General features: G+C 34.9%; 1 protein-coding gene across 1 annotated transcript; it reads left to right on the top strand.

Annotated features, from left to right (window-relative positions):
* The first annotated feature begins 9,225 nt into the window (after positions 1-9,225).
* LOC115980778 (protein FAR1-RELATED SEQUENCE 5-like) lies at positions 9,226-10,923 on the top strand. Its single transcript, XM_031102995.1, has 2 exons — positions 9,226-9,238; positions 10,127-10,923. The coding sequence occupies exons 1-2, from the start codon at positions 9,226-9,228 to the stop codon at positions 10,921-10,923; spliced, it is 810 nt and encodes a 269-aa protein (XP_030958855.1).
* The last annotated feature ends 2,377 nt before the right edge of the window (positions 10,924-13,300 follow it).

The raw sequence follows: 13,300 nt of genomic DNA, 5'->3' as shown, positions 1-13,300 counted from the left end.
GAAATTGCAAATTGAGAAAGGTACTGTGATAGCTAGAATCAGAAATGATCATGGAAGAGAATTTGAAAATACAAAGCTGGCTACCTTTTACAATGATCAAGGAATGCAACAAGAGTTCTCATCACCTAAGACACCACAGCAAAATGGAATAGTGAAACGAAAGAATAGGGTTGTTCAAGAAATGGCATGTGTCATGCTACACAATAAAAAAATGCCCAAATCCTTCTATGGAGAAGCAGTTAACACTGCTTGCCATACACTCAACCGAGTGTATTTCAGACCTGATTCCAAGCAAACTCCCTATGAACTCTGGAGAGGAAAGAAGCCTGTGGTCAAATATTCAGGATATTTGGTAGTGACTGTTACATTATACGAGATAGAGAGAACTTAGAAAAGTTTGATGCAAAGAGTGATAAGGCATACTTTCTAAGATACTCTTCCATTAGTAGAGCATATAGAGTATACAATCTGAGAACCAAAATAGTCATGGAGTCTTCCAAAGTTGTGATCAATGATGAATTAAGTTCTAAAAATCCTTCAGAAAACAGTTCTCCAGTTCAAGAAAGGAATATGGAAGTTGATGATTCACTTCTTGCTGATTATGTGAGGAAGCATAGTGAGGAAGAGCTGTTGTTGTTGAATTATACAGCTTCAATACCATCAAGTTCAGAACCATTCACATTGGTTCATGAAACTCAACAAGAACAAAGTAAGCTTAGTCCTCCATTAGACCATAAAGGTACCTCCACATCTCTGGTCAAAGGTCCATCTTCTAGAGTTAAGTTGAATCACCCTACCACAAATATATTGGATAGTCTAAATGATAACATAAGATTGAGATCAAAAGACTTGAATGCTATCTATCCCAATTTGAACCGAAAAATGTGGATGAAGCACTTCAAGATGTTGATTGGGTTAATTTCATGCATGAAGAACTTCACCAATTTGTTCGAATTGATGTGTGGGAATTAGTTCCCAGACCTAAGGAAGTAAATGTGATTGGAACTAAGTAGATTTTTAAGAATAAGTTAGGTGAATATGGTACAGTTATCAGAAATAAATTAAGACTTGTTGCTCAAGGGTACATACAAGTGGAAGGGATTGATTTTGATGAGACATTTGCATCGGTATCAAGACTGGAATCCATTAGAATACTTTTGGCCATAGCAAGCCATTTGAATTTCAAGTTGTATCAAATAGATGTCAAGAGTGCTTTCTTGAATGGGATGTTGCAAGAAGAGGTATATGTTGAACAACCAAAGGGTTTTATTGATCCTCACAAACCAGATAATGTCTACAAGCTAAAGAGAGCCCTCTATGGTTTGAAACAAACTCCCAAGGCTTGGTATGATAGATTGACTACATATCTCACAGAGCATAGATTCAAAACAAGATTTGCAAATACTACTCTCTTCATTAGAAATGATAAGAATGGTTTTGTTTGTAACTCAAATTTATGTTGATGATATTGTTTTTGGTGCTACTAATGATTCTCTTGCTCACTCTTTTGTAGATGAAATGAACGCAATGTTTGAAATGAGTATGGTTGGTAAACTAACTTATTTCTTGGGATTGCAAGTGAAGCAAACGGACTCAGGAATCTACATCAATTAAGCAAAGTATGCAAGAAATCTAGTTAAGAGATTTAGATTGGACAAGGCAGCCCATGCTAGAACACAAATGGCTGCAAATGCAAAATTAACTAATGATTCATCAGGTGAGTCTGTTGATGTTACATTATATAGAAGCATGATTAGATGTCTTTTGTATTTGACTGCTAGTTGTCCTGATATTACTTTTAGTGTTGGTGTCTGTTCTAGATTTCAATCTAATCCTAAGGTTTCACATTTGAATGTTGTTAAGAGAATCATAAAATATGTTGATGGAACTTGTGATTATGGATTTTTTTATAGCAAAGATTCTAATCTGTCTCTTGTTGTTTTTATGATTCTGGTTGGGCCGGTAATGTCGATGATAGAAAAAGCACCACTGGTGGGTGTTTTTATGTAGGACCCAATCTTATTGCTTGGATGAGTAAAAAATAAAATTCCGTATCTTTGTCTACTACAGAGGTAGAATATATTACTGCTGGAAGTTGTTGCTCACAGCTTCTTTGGATGAAAAAGCTTTTAAGTGATTATGGGATATCACAAGATACCATGGTTGTTTATTGTGATAATTCTAGTACTATTGATATATCTAAGAACCCTATTCAACACTCTAAGACTAAGCACATAGAGATTAGATATCACTTCATTAGGGATCTTGTTGAAAGAAAGATTGTGTCTCTTGAGTATATCCCTACTGAACGTCAGAATGCTGACATCTTCACCAAACATCTTGATAGAAGTAAGTTTGAAACATTTTGTCAAGTAATTGGTGTGATTCTGTGTCCCTGATCATCCTTGGCTTTCATGGTCCTTGTGCTTCATCGCTTTACTCTTTGTGACCATTCTTCTTTGTTATTCTTGATTTCTTTGTTTTTTTAGGATTTGCATTGCATAACATTCATGCATTCATTCTAGGATTGTTTTTGTTTCTTTTTTTCATTAAAAAAAATGGGGCAAAATGTGTTTTGCATTATTTTCTTGAATTTGAAATCAAGGTTGGCCAATTTATTTTTACATTACATGTTTATGTACTTTGTTTAGTTTAGATGAGCTTATTTATTGCACTTTACTAGTTTGAGCTTTGTAGTGCATGTTGTGTGGGAAGATGTTTATAGTTTTTGATCACATAATCTTAATCTTGAAGTCACATCTTTTTTATTGTCGGACTTGAACTTATTGAGAAAGGCATAAATAACCATCTTACCACTGTTTACTAGCCAATCATGAACATCTTAGTGCATATCGTAAGATTTTGTGCTCGAAAAAGTGTAACACATGCACAAAAAGAATATAAGGTGTAGCATCAGTTTAAATGATAAAATTGGTGTGTACATTATTGGGCTTTAATAACTTCACAATCAAATAAAATTGGTATGTACAAACGAGGAAAATCAAGAAACTTACATGATTGTAAACTTTTATTCGAGAAGATGTGAGAGTTATATGATGTAACTCTTTAGGTGATAGTCTCTTTCAAATTCTACGTGATGAATTTTGTAGAAATTGTGAATGATTTCTATTTCCATATCACCTCACATGTATCTTAAACTTTTGCTAGTTGTACACACTACACGAGTTACTCTTTGCTAAACTTTGTACATGTTATTGTGTATGATTTTGGTTTGGCCAACCAAGTTTGAAAATTCCTTGAATTTTATGCAAATTGTGTTTGAAGCTTGAAAATTTAAGGAGAATTGTTTGAAAATCTTAATTTTGGGAAAACTGGGTTCAAAACAAGTGTTTTTGAAAAGTATTTCATCTCATACTCATGTATTTTATTCATAAAAGACTATGCTTTGAGAAGTTTCTACAAAAAATTGCTTTGTTTTTTCAAAAAACTGTTTTTTTCAGAATTTTGATCGATCGAACCTGTTTCTCGACCAATCGAAATTGCGATTAAAATTTTGGCTAGGCTCTGTGTGTTTCGATCGATGCTCGATTGGTGTTGGATCAGTCGAAGCACTTTCAATCGATTGAACCTATTTTTTCAATCAGTCGAAAGTCGTATAGAGAGTTTTTTAAAACCTTTGTTTCTCATGTGTTCTGTCACTTTCAAACTATTTCAAAAACTCTTTTCTATTTTGTTTTGTGCTAACTTGCAGTCTGCCCCTGGTTTTTCTTGTTTCCCTTTTGGTTCTTTTCTGTTTGTCTTGTCCTTTCCTTAACATCATGCCTAGGAAGACTAGAGTCAATAGCTCCACTTCTATTCCTTCCCCTTCTTTTGATCGTGAAAGGTTCTTGAGTGAGAAAAACCAGGAAACCTATGAGAAGCTTAAACTTAAGAAAAACATTTGGGCTGAGAGAAAAGTGTTGTTAGATGGTGAAATTAAGAGAAATTTTGAGCGTAGGGGTTGGCTTCCTCTGCTAGACATTTCTCATCCTCCTCCGGCTACCTTGATCAGAGAGTTCTATTCGAACCTCTCTGTCCACTCCTATAATGCCAACACTCTAGTGAGGAGTTGGGTACTGGGTGTAGGGTACATCATTACCCCTTCGGTAGTGGCTGATGCCCTTGGGGTGCCATTGGTCCAGTATCCAGTTTATCCTTATGATGAGTCTCCACCCCTTGATGATATTATGTCATTTATTACTGGTACATCTATCCAGTGGGGTTCTGATCCTCAGATCACCTCTCACGAGTTAACTAAGACTCATTATCTCTTTTTCCAGATTTCTTGCCATTCTATTTGGCCAATCTCTCATCTGCACACCATTCCTTTAAAGAGATGTGCGTTTTTGTATACTCTTATTTTCAATGCTCCTATGAATTTTTCTCATCTTTTCATTCGCTCCTTGATTGAGGTGCATAGGAGTAGTTCTATTGCACATGCTGTGTTCTTCCCCATTTTTATTCACCGGATTTTGTTACACCTTGATTTAGATGAGTTTCCGGCGTCTGAAACTGTCCATATCATAACTCCTATAGGTGCCACCTTTCTTAGGTAGAAGGCTGCTCAGATGAGAGATAGCTCTAAACGTTCTAGGGTTGAGCCTTCCGGTGTTGCACCTCCTCCTCCCTCTTCCGTTGATCCTGCTGTTGATGTTCCTCCACCTTCTACCTCAGATGATTCAGACATTCGACGTATGTTGGAGACTATCATAACTATTGAAGTAGCTCATGGTCAGATTTTGGTGGACATGCTTGATGAGTTTCGTGCCTTGCGAGTAGATTTGGAGCATTTGAGACGATCACCTCTACCACCTCCTTTTGATGATGGATTATGATTGCCCTTTGGCATTCCATCACAAAAAGAGAGAGTACATATGTAGAGGAGATTTTGTAGTTAGGGGGAGATTTTTGTATTTATGGAGCTTGTGGAGCTTTTAGATTGTATCTAGGTGCTTCATTGTGTATTTACATTTTTGGCTCTTGATGTATTCTTTGTTTTGTTTTGGTTATTCATGATAGGGGGAGATACATTGATTATATATGTTTCTTATTTCACATTGCTTATTGATTTATATTTATGAGGTTATTCATGATATATGTCTTTATTTTGCGTTATGTGAAATTAAGAAGTTAATTATGTTTTACTTATATTTTCCACACATGCGTTTATGCGTTTGTTGAGTGTTTTAGGAAATATACAAGTTGATTCAGTCGTGCTATTGTCTACTTGCAACTGATAGATAGTAGTTAGGTTGAATTTGTTGTGTTGGGCAATAATTTTGTAATGGGCTGTTTTTTTGTAAACTTTGAGCATTTTGTTTAAGTTTGTGTTTTGTCATAAATTGCCAAAGGGAGAGTTTGTTGGGTTCTAAGACTTTAGGTTTAAATGTATTAGACCTTTAATTTGTAATGTTGGCAAACCATGATCAAAACGTTTTAGTCTTTGTGAAAGTTCGAAAATATGTTAAAAACACAAGAGCTGTTTAAACCCCCAAATTACAGTTACGGCTCGATAGATTTTACACTAACATAATTCTAAGTGTAGAATAGTGTAAATGCGAGCGGATAAACAAACAAGCTACTCTAACACATATTCATATAATCACAGCAGTAAAATAAAATGTAAAAGAGTAGGGAAGAAGAATACAAACACATATAACACATCGATGTGTTATCAAAGAGGAAATCGAAAAACTCGGCGAAAAACCACTCCACCGCCCACTAAGCAGTAATCGATCCATTAGACAATCAGTTGAGATACATGGGTCAGTAAGAGACCCTCCAAGCCTAATCTACCTGCTGTACTTAAGCCCTCCAAGCTCTTACTCCAACAAGGTTTCTCGAAACCGTGTCTTATCTAACTTTCCAGATCCCGCAACAAGCTCCATGTTACATTTGCCATCCTTGGCTTCTTCCAATCCTTTCCAGCAGTACCAAAAACTCACTTGACACTTTGAAAGGGTGTGATAAGTGTTTGGACTATCACCCTCTCAATGGTATGAAAATGGAGAGGTAGGAGTTGAGGAAAATCCACAAGCAATTGTGTAGAGGATTGTGGGTATAACAATCTCTAACTCTCAAGGTATTTGGCTAGGGTTTTCTCTCAAAAGCACTCCTCAACATTTGTGGGTAATGTGGGTATAAATAGTGTATGCACAGAAAGTGTATATCATAATTGATAGTCTGGCAAAACAGAAAGTTTCGCGGGTGTCTCGCAGGAAAGCCTTACCAGCGAGATACTAGCGAGACACAACTGTCTCCATCCTATTCTGACTCTTCGCATTCCAGTATGTGTAAGTCACATGGGTCACTTTGTGGGATGCTTAGTCGCAAATACCCGTGAAAACTCTTCAATCTTCAATTGCTTGAGTTTTCACACTCTCTCTCTATCACACAACCCTTACAATCAAATCCCACAACAAATACAGGGTACAAAAGATTGAATAGAATTACAATAAAATTTGGCAAGGAATTAAAACCAACAAAACACATAGTTGTAAATTACAACTTTACACTTTATTTTTAGACATGATCAAAGTGTGTTTATTTGTAAAGTTGGAATCGAGTAGCTGCAGGATTTACTATGTAAATCTGCCGGGCTTGATTGATCGAAAATTAGGGTCGACCAATCGAAGCTCGTGCAGATTATTTTTCTGTAGAATTTTCCAACTTAGCCCAAGCCCGTGTGGCATGTAGGGTTTTATGTTTTGTCTTAAGTATAAAAGGGAAAACCCTAGCCACGTTTTTAAGTTGCTACTTATGTTGTGTTTGTGAATCGTTTGTGAAATCAAGAAGTGTTTGCCTTCACACATACTTAGAGTTTACAAGATTTAAGATAATATCAAGAACTTGGTGATCGATTCAATTGCTACTTTAAGAGCTTAAAGATACATAAGCGAGGGTGCTTGTACTTGCTGGGAATCTAAGAAAGAAGTAGTCCGTGGACTTAGAGCTATCACGTAGTTGTGGTAGTAAGTTTCCTACTCGAGGTAGCAATAGGATGTCAGTGGTCAAAGTCGCTATTGTGTAAACTTCAATTTTTTCATAGTGGATTCAGTTTTACCTTGAGGATAGCTAGGTTAAATCCTCCTCAGGTTTTTATCGATTTTGGTTTCCTAGGTCATCATATATTTGTGTTTTTTATTTTCCGCACTTTACATTGATATGATATATGTGTGTTAACCTAGATCTAATTAATTTGACTAAGTAATTACTTAGCTAATTAACTAAGTTAATCTGATTGTGTTTTAAGGGGTCTAAAAATGTACAGAAGGCATCAAAACCAGCGTGTAAAAAATGAGCGAAAATTTCTATCTTCATGCCTACCTTCATTATTTATTCATGGGTAAAAGAGCTCCTTCTTTTTGGGGTAATAAAGAATGCTTATATTAACCAACCAGAATTTGGTCAAGAAAAAAACCAACCAGAAGAGTTTGAATCTAATATCCAAGGGAGGATTATTAAAAACCACAAAATCCCGCTGCTTTAAAGCTCCTTTCCTTGCAACATTGTCTGCACATTGATTTGTTCCACGGAAACAGTGGCTTATCTTCAGGCTTGAAATTTGTTCTAGCAGCTTCCTGCAATCCGTAACGAGACCGAAGATAAACATAAAAAAAATTATTAAATTAATCAACACCGCATTGACAAAAGAAACCCAAGTTTGACTCAAGTGACTACACATCCAGAAACAAACTTTGGCTTAGCAAGATGAGATCAACTACACGCAATTCGCACGAAGGAAGAAAGACCAGGAAAAAGAAATGATAAGGGTATAACAGTAACCTTCCTTCCTAGCAAATGTTTTCTCATCTCAAGTTAATCTTCTAATGGGGAAATTATTGCCTGGTCCCGGACTACAAGGTCAGCATGCTGACCTTGTAGTCCCAGCCAATAGGAACATGCCAGCGAATTAAAATTTGCTTACCTCACCTGAACTGCTAGCTCATTGTAATAAAGGAGAATTTGTTAACGTCTGTTACCGTTTGAATTGCCAGCACATTTAAAATTTGCATATTTGAGTTGGCGGGTTATGAAGTAACACATGGGCCCACATCAATAAAATAAGTGATATAATAGTAGGGTTCTCAACTGAATGGCTTAAAAACCATAAAGACAACAAAACAAAGCAAAGGAAAAGACAAGCGACGGAGAGAACAAACCAGAATACTATTTTATTTGGTTTCAAGTAAAAGCATGGTACAAATGGACTTGGAGGAAAGTGATAAAGGTATATTTTGTCTTGTATTGTTTTGATTTAATTTATATTTTGCAAGAACATTTAAGAATTTGTGGTGATATACTTGCTCTCAAATAAAACTATATAAAAATGTGTTGAATTTGTTGTATTTACATGATATGAATTTTATAGTCTAGCCGAAGAAAAATATCATTAAGATTTTGCTTCTTTTTTTTTTTCATATATAAATGATTTATTTATTTTTGTTTTTTACTGTATTTATTGTTAATTTTTTGTTATTATAATATTTTTTTATTGAGTATCCATAATCAACCCAAAAAATTTAAGACTAAAATATTGTTGTTATTATTGTTGTTGTTATCCATAGTCAATCCCAAAAAAAAAAAAAAATTAATAAATAAATATTAAAAAATTTGGTATTAAAACATTGTTGTTGTTACTGTGCCTAAACATTAGAGTTTTGTGATTAAGTGTACCATAGGCGTTTAAGAAGAATGATATAATTATTGTATTGTAATTTTCTTAGTATTTTGTTTCTAATATTTATATTTGTCATAAAAATTGATGTAGTTATTTGCAAACCAAGTGATATTGAAGAAATTGAAGGGGACTGCATGTTTGTAGCAAGGCTAGAAAATAGTGATGAAAATTTGTTGAATAAGGTGGTCCATAATGTAGATGAAGCATATGTTTTATATAATGATTATGCATTGCGAATGGGTTTTAGTATTCGTAAAGGAAAGCCTAGATATTATTATGGGACGAAGAACATAAAGCAACGTGAATTTCTATGTTCTAAGGAGGGCTTTAAACTAGATGAAGATTTTTGTAAAGAGAAATATTCGAAGAGACTAGAGACTAGAACTGGTTGTAAAGCATTTATTCGCTTCACAGTTGAAAATGGTGTTTAGAGGGTTAGTGCATTTAATTCAGAGCATAATCATGAACTTGCACTACAATCAAAGAGGCATTTGTTAAGATCTGGTCGTCGTATTTCAAAACCTAAAGCAGATGTAATTGATACCATGGTGAATGCAGGTATAAGTACAAAGAATGCTTATTCATATCTAACAAAAGAAGTTGGAGGGAGTGAAAATGTGGGCTTTACTGAAAGAGATTGTTATAATCATGTGAATATGCAAAAGATGACAATGATTAGTGCTGGAGATGCTCAAAGCTTATTGAATCATTTTAAGTCTAAGCATGCAAAAGATCCCATGTTTTTTTACACAGTTCAAGTAGATCAAGAAAATCGAATGACAAATTTTTTCTGGAGAGATGGGAGATCAAGAGTTGATTATGATTGTTTTGGAGATGTAGTAGTATTTGACACTACATACCGTACCAACAAATATAATTTGATTTGTGCTCCATTTGTAAGTGTTAATCACCATTGGCAAAATGTGATGTTTGGATGTGCATTCCTTTTGGATGAGACCACTGATTCATTTAAATGGTTGTTTAAGTCATTCTTAGACTCAATGGGGAATCGATCGCCTATAACAATTTTCACTGACTAGGATCAAGCTATGTCAAATGCCATTGGGGAAGTGTTTCCAAATACACATCATCGGCTATGTTTGTGGCATATTTCAAAAAATGCTCCTTCTCGCTTAGGAGACTTAAACTCTAACTCAGAGTTTATGTACTTGTTCAACAAGTGCCAAAAATATTGTGATTCAGAATTGAAATTTCAATAGACATGGGATCAAATGACACAAAGATTTGATATTGAGAATCATCATTGGCTTAATATGATGTACAAAATTCGACATAAGTGGAGCACTGCATTCACTAAGGATTTTTTCACAGCTGAATTTAAATCTTCCTCGAGGAGTGAGAGCACGAACCATGTTTTGAATGGTATAGCAAATAAATCAATTAGTCTCACTAAGTTTGTAATTGAATATGAAAATGTATTGGCAGGTATGCGTTCCTCGAAATTGGATGAAGATTTTCGATGCAAGCAAGGTGCCCCACAAAAAGCAGTTAAGAAGAGTGGCATTTTGGGTCATGCAGCTCAAGTTTACACCTGTAAGATATTCAATTTATTTGAAAATCAATTTCTTGATAGTCTTGCAATGGTTTGGGATCAAGTTGATTGCCAAGATACAATTGGTGTTTTTGAGGTCAAAGAAGAAAATAGTGAAAGAGTACGCATTGTCCGGTTTGATCGTCTTAATAATAATATTTCTTGTTCTTGTAAGAAATTTGAGTCATTGGGGATTCTTTGTTGTCATGCATTGCGGGTTTTTAGTATAAAAAATTTAACTAGAATTCCAAGTCAATACATTTTGAAACGTTGGACAAAAGAGGCTAAGAAGGGGATGATGACTTATGAACAAGACAATCATTCACTTAGTAATGATAAAGAGGCAAAGATAGTATGGCGTAATAGCATGATGCGAATAGCTAATACAATCATATCTAAAAGTCAAGGGGAGGATAGCCTTAAGAGAATTTGCCAAAAATTGCTATTGGAACTTGATGAAAAAATTGAAAGGGAGTTATCAAGGGTCAAGTTTGGTGTAGATGCAAATGTGGAAGAGAATGAAGTCATACAATGTGACACCACTGATGAAATGCCTTGCTTGCCAAATGAGGTGTTAGTGTTAAATCCCCCATGTGTGAGATCAAAAGGTTTAAGAAATACTAGACTTAAAGGGCACTTTGAGAAGCGCAAGGCAAACACATCTAAAGATGCATCTTCTTCAAGTGAGTAACTTTTTGTTAAAAACTAAATATACAATTTAACATTTTTATCATCACTAAATATTTTTTGTATATTAAATTCTGATTTTGTGTGTGATTTTTTTTGTGTACAATTTCATAGGAAAAAGAAAACAACAAGTAGTTGAAGAACATTCAAATGTCTCATTTGGTGGCGCATACAATACACCAGTCTGTCAACCACCTAATCCCTACTCTTATACAGGCTTTACAAGTGCTAACTTATGTGGTCAATCTTACTCACCTTGGACAATGCATTCTCAGGTATATATATAATGTATAGTCATAATCTGATTGCTATACTTGATACCTAATTACGAGCTATTTTCTATTTAGGACATGAGTTATGTAAATGTACCATTTACATCTATGTTGCAAGGTACCGATGTTGTAGCCCAACTTAATCAGGTAAATTGGCACAATTCATTCATTCGATACTATGTGAAACTATATGTACAAAGCTTTGTTTTTATATAATGTGTTCTTATATTTTATTCCTTATAGAATTCATCTACTTCCCAAATGAGCTCATTGATTTATAATTCCAAGCAACCAGATTACAAATATAGCCAAGAGGTAAATTTGGAAATTATTTTGCATACTTGTTTTATCAATAGTGTCATTTATTTCTTGTTCTCAAGGATTACTTACTTTATACATTTTATTTATTTATTTTTCTTTAAATTAGGTTGTCAACCACATAGAAAAGTTAAAGAAGTAAGACATGGGCAATGGCTACAAAGAACTAAGTAAGAGAGTTCATAAGGTATTTTTTGAAAAAGGTAGAGTTTGAGCTGGAGCTGGGACTGGAAGAGATAGAACATGAGATATATGATGTGTACTTGGATCAACATTTGATGGATTTCATTTTTATTTTATTTTTTTGTTGTTGTTAGGACTTTATATTATTAGGATATGTTAGTGCTAGATTGAGGTTGATTGTGGTCGCTCTTTTGTAAGCTCTCCATGAGTTTCTTTTTTGTGTTGATATTTTTCAGAGCCATTGTGTACTCATGAGGCAATTTTGTAATGACCAACTTAATATTATGCCAGTGTTATGATGAATCCATATTGATCATTTTAATTTTAGTTGATGAGACCATTGTGTCTATTAGTTGATGAGACCATTGTGTCTATTAAGCTGTGAATTCCATCACACAAAGAGGGAGGCAAACTAGGTTGCCCACACTCTAGCCCGCAAAGCTATTCAGTTTGACACAGAGATGGCTTGGCTTAAGGAGATTCAATTTTTATTAAGTTCAATTTTTAACTTTAGCCCGCAAAGCTATTCACTTTATTTGTGTCTTATTTTTTAGGGAGGTTGTAAGTGAATATACGAAACACGTGATTGAACTAAGCAAAGCACTATTAGAATTACTATCAGAGGCTTTGGGACTTAACACTGACTACCTAGAAAACATAGAAGGCATGAAAACTAAAACATTGGTATGCCACTATTACCCAGCTTGTCCTGAACCAGACTTGACCCTTGGCACAACAAAGCATTCGGACCCAGCCTCTCTAACTATTCTCTTACAAGACAGTATTGGTGGCCTCCAAGTCCTCCATCACACAAAAAAAAAGTTCAAATTTTAATTTTGGGCTGTAGGCTCTGCAGTAGGCAGAATTGTTGTTGCATATCACAATCACCAAACTAAAATTCATCCACACTTTCAGTAGTCCTCTTACTCAACCATGAAACTGAACCAACATAAGATCAAAAGCAACATTTTTAACATTGATTGAAATATTCCGAATATATTAAAATTTTAAAATAATCCTCTCTAACATAATAAACCATAAAATTTAAGAAAATATGAATATAGCTTAGTTACACACCAACCGGCAGAAAATAAGCAAAACAACTACCACCGTCTAAAATAACACATTAGCTCAAGGCAAAGCCGTAAAGCACAAAGCATTGGAACTAAAGTTTTTAACAGGTATTTTCACAAACATCATCTGTGCATTTCAAAAACAACATTAAAATCCAATCAAATATAAATCAGCCACATTTGGGCTAGAGAGGAGATGAGAAAGCCTTAAGATAGGAGGTGACATGGGCAAGCACAGCCGGTGGTGGTGGTGTGGGACTCGGTGGCTGATGCAACCATGGAGATTCGGCCATGTTTTGTCCCACAGAAAAGTATGGTAGAAACAGAGATTTTAAAGTTTGGTGAAGCTGAAGAAAAAATGGAGAAAATGAACAGAGAAAGTGAGCTAAAGAGAAGAGAAAAGGGAGAAAATGGAGTAAGCCTTTAGTGTTCTCCGCCGCTTGCCTTCTGCCTTAGCTTTGTTTTGTTTTCTTTATGGCTTTTAAGCCATTAAGTTGAGAACTGAGAAAATGGAGTAAGCCTTTAGTTATATCAC

The sequence above is a fragment of the Quercus lobata genome, chromosome 3 (genome assembly GCF_001633185.2).
Source record: "Quercus lobata isolate SW786 chromosome 3, ValleyOak3.0 Primary Assembly, whole genome shotgun sequence".
Taxonomy (NCBI): domain Eukaryota; kingdom Viridiplantae; phylum Streptophyta; class Magnoliopsida; order Fagales; family Fagaceae; genus Quercus; species Quercus lobata.
Note: the sequence above shows the minus strand (reverse complement) of the source record. Positions and strands in the feature narration are given on the sequence as shown.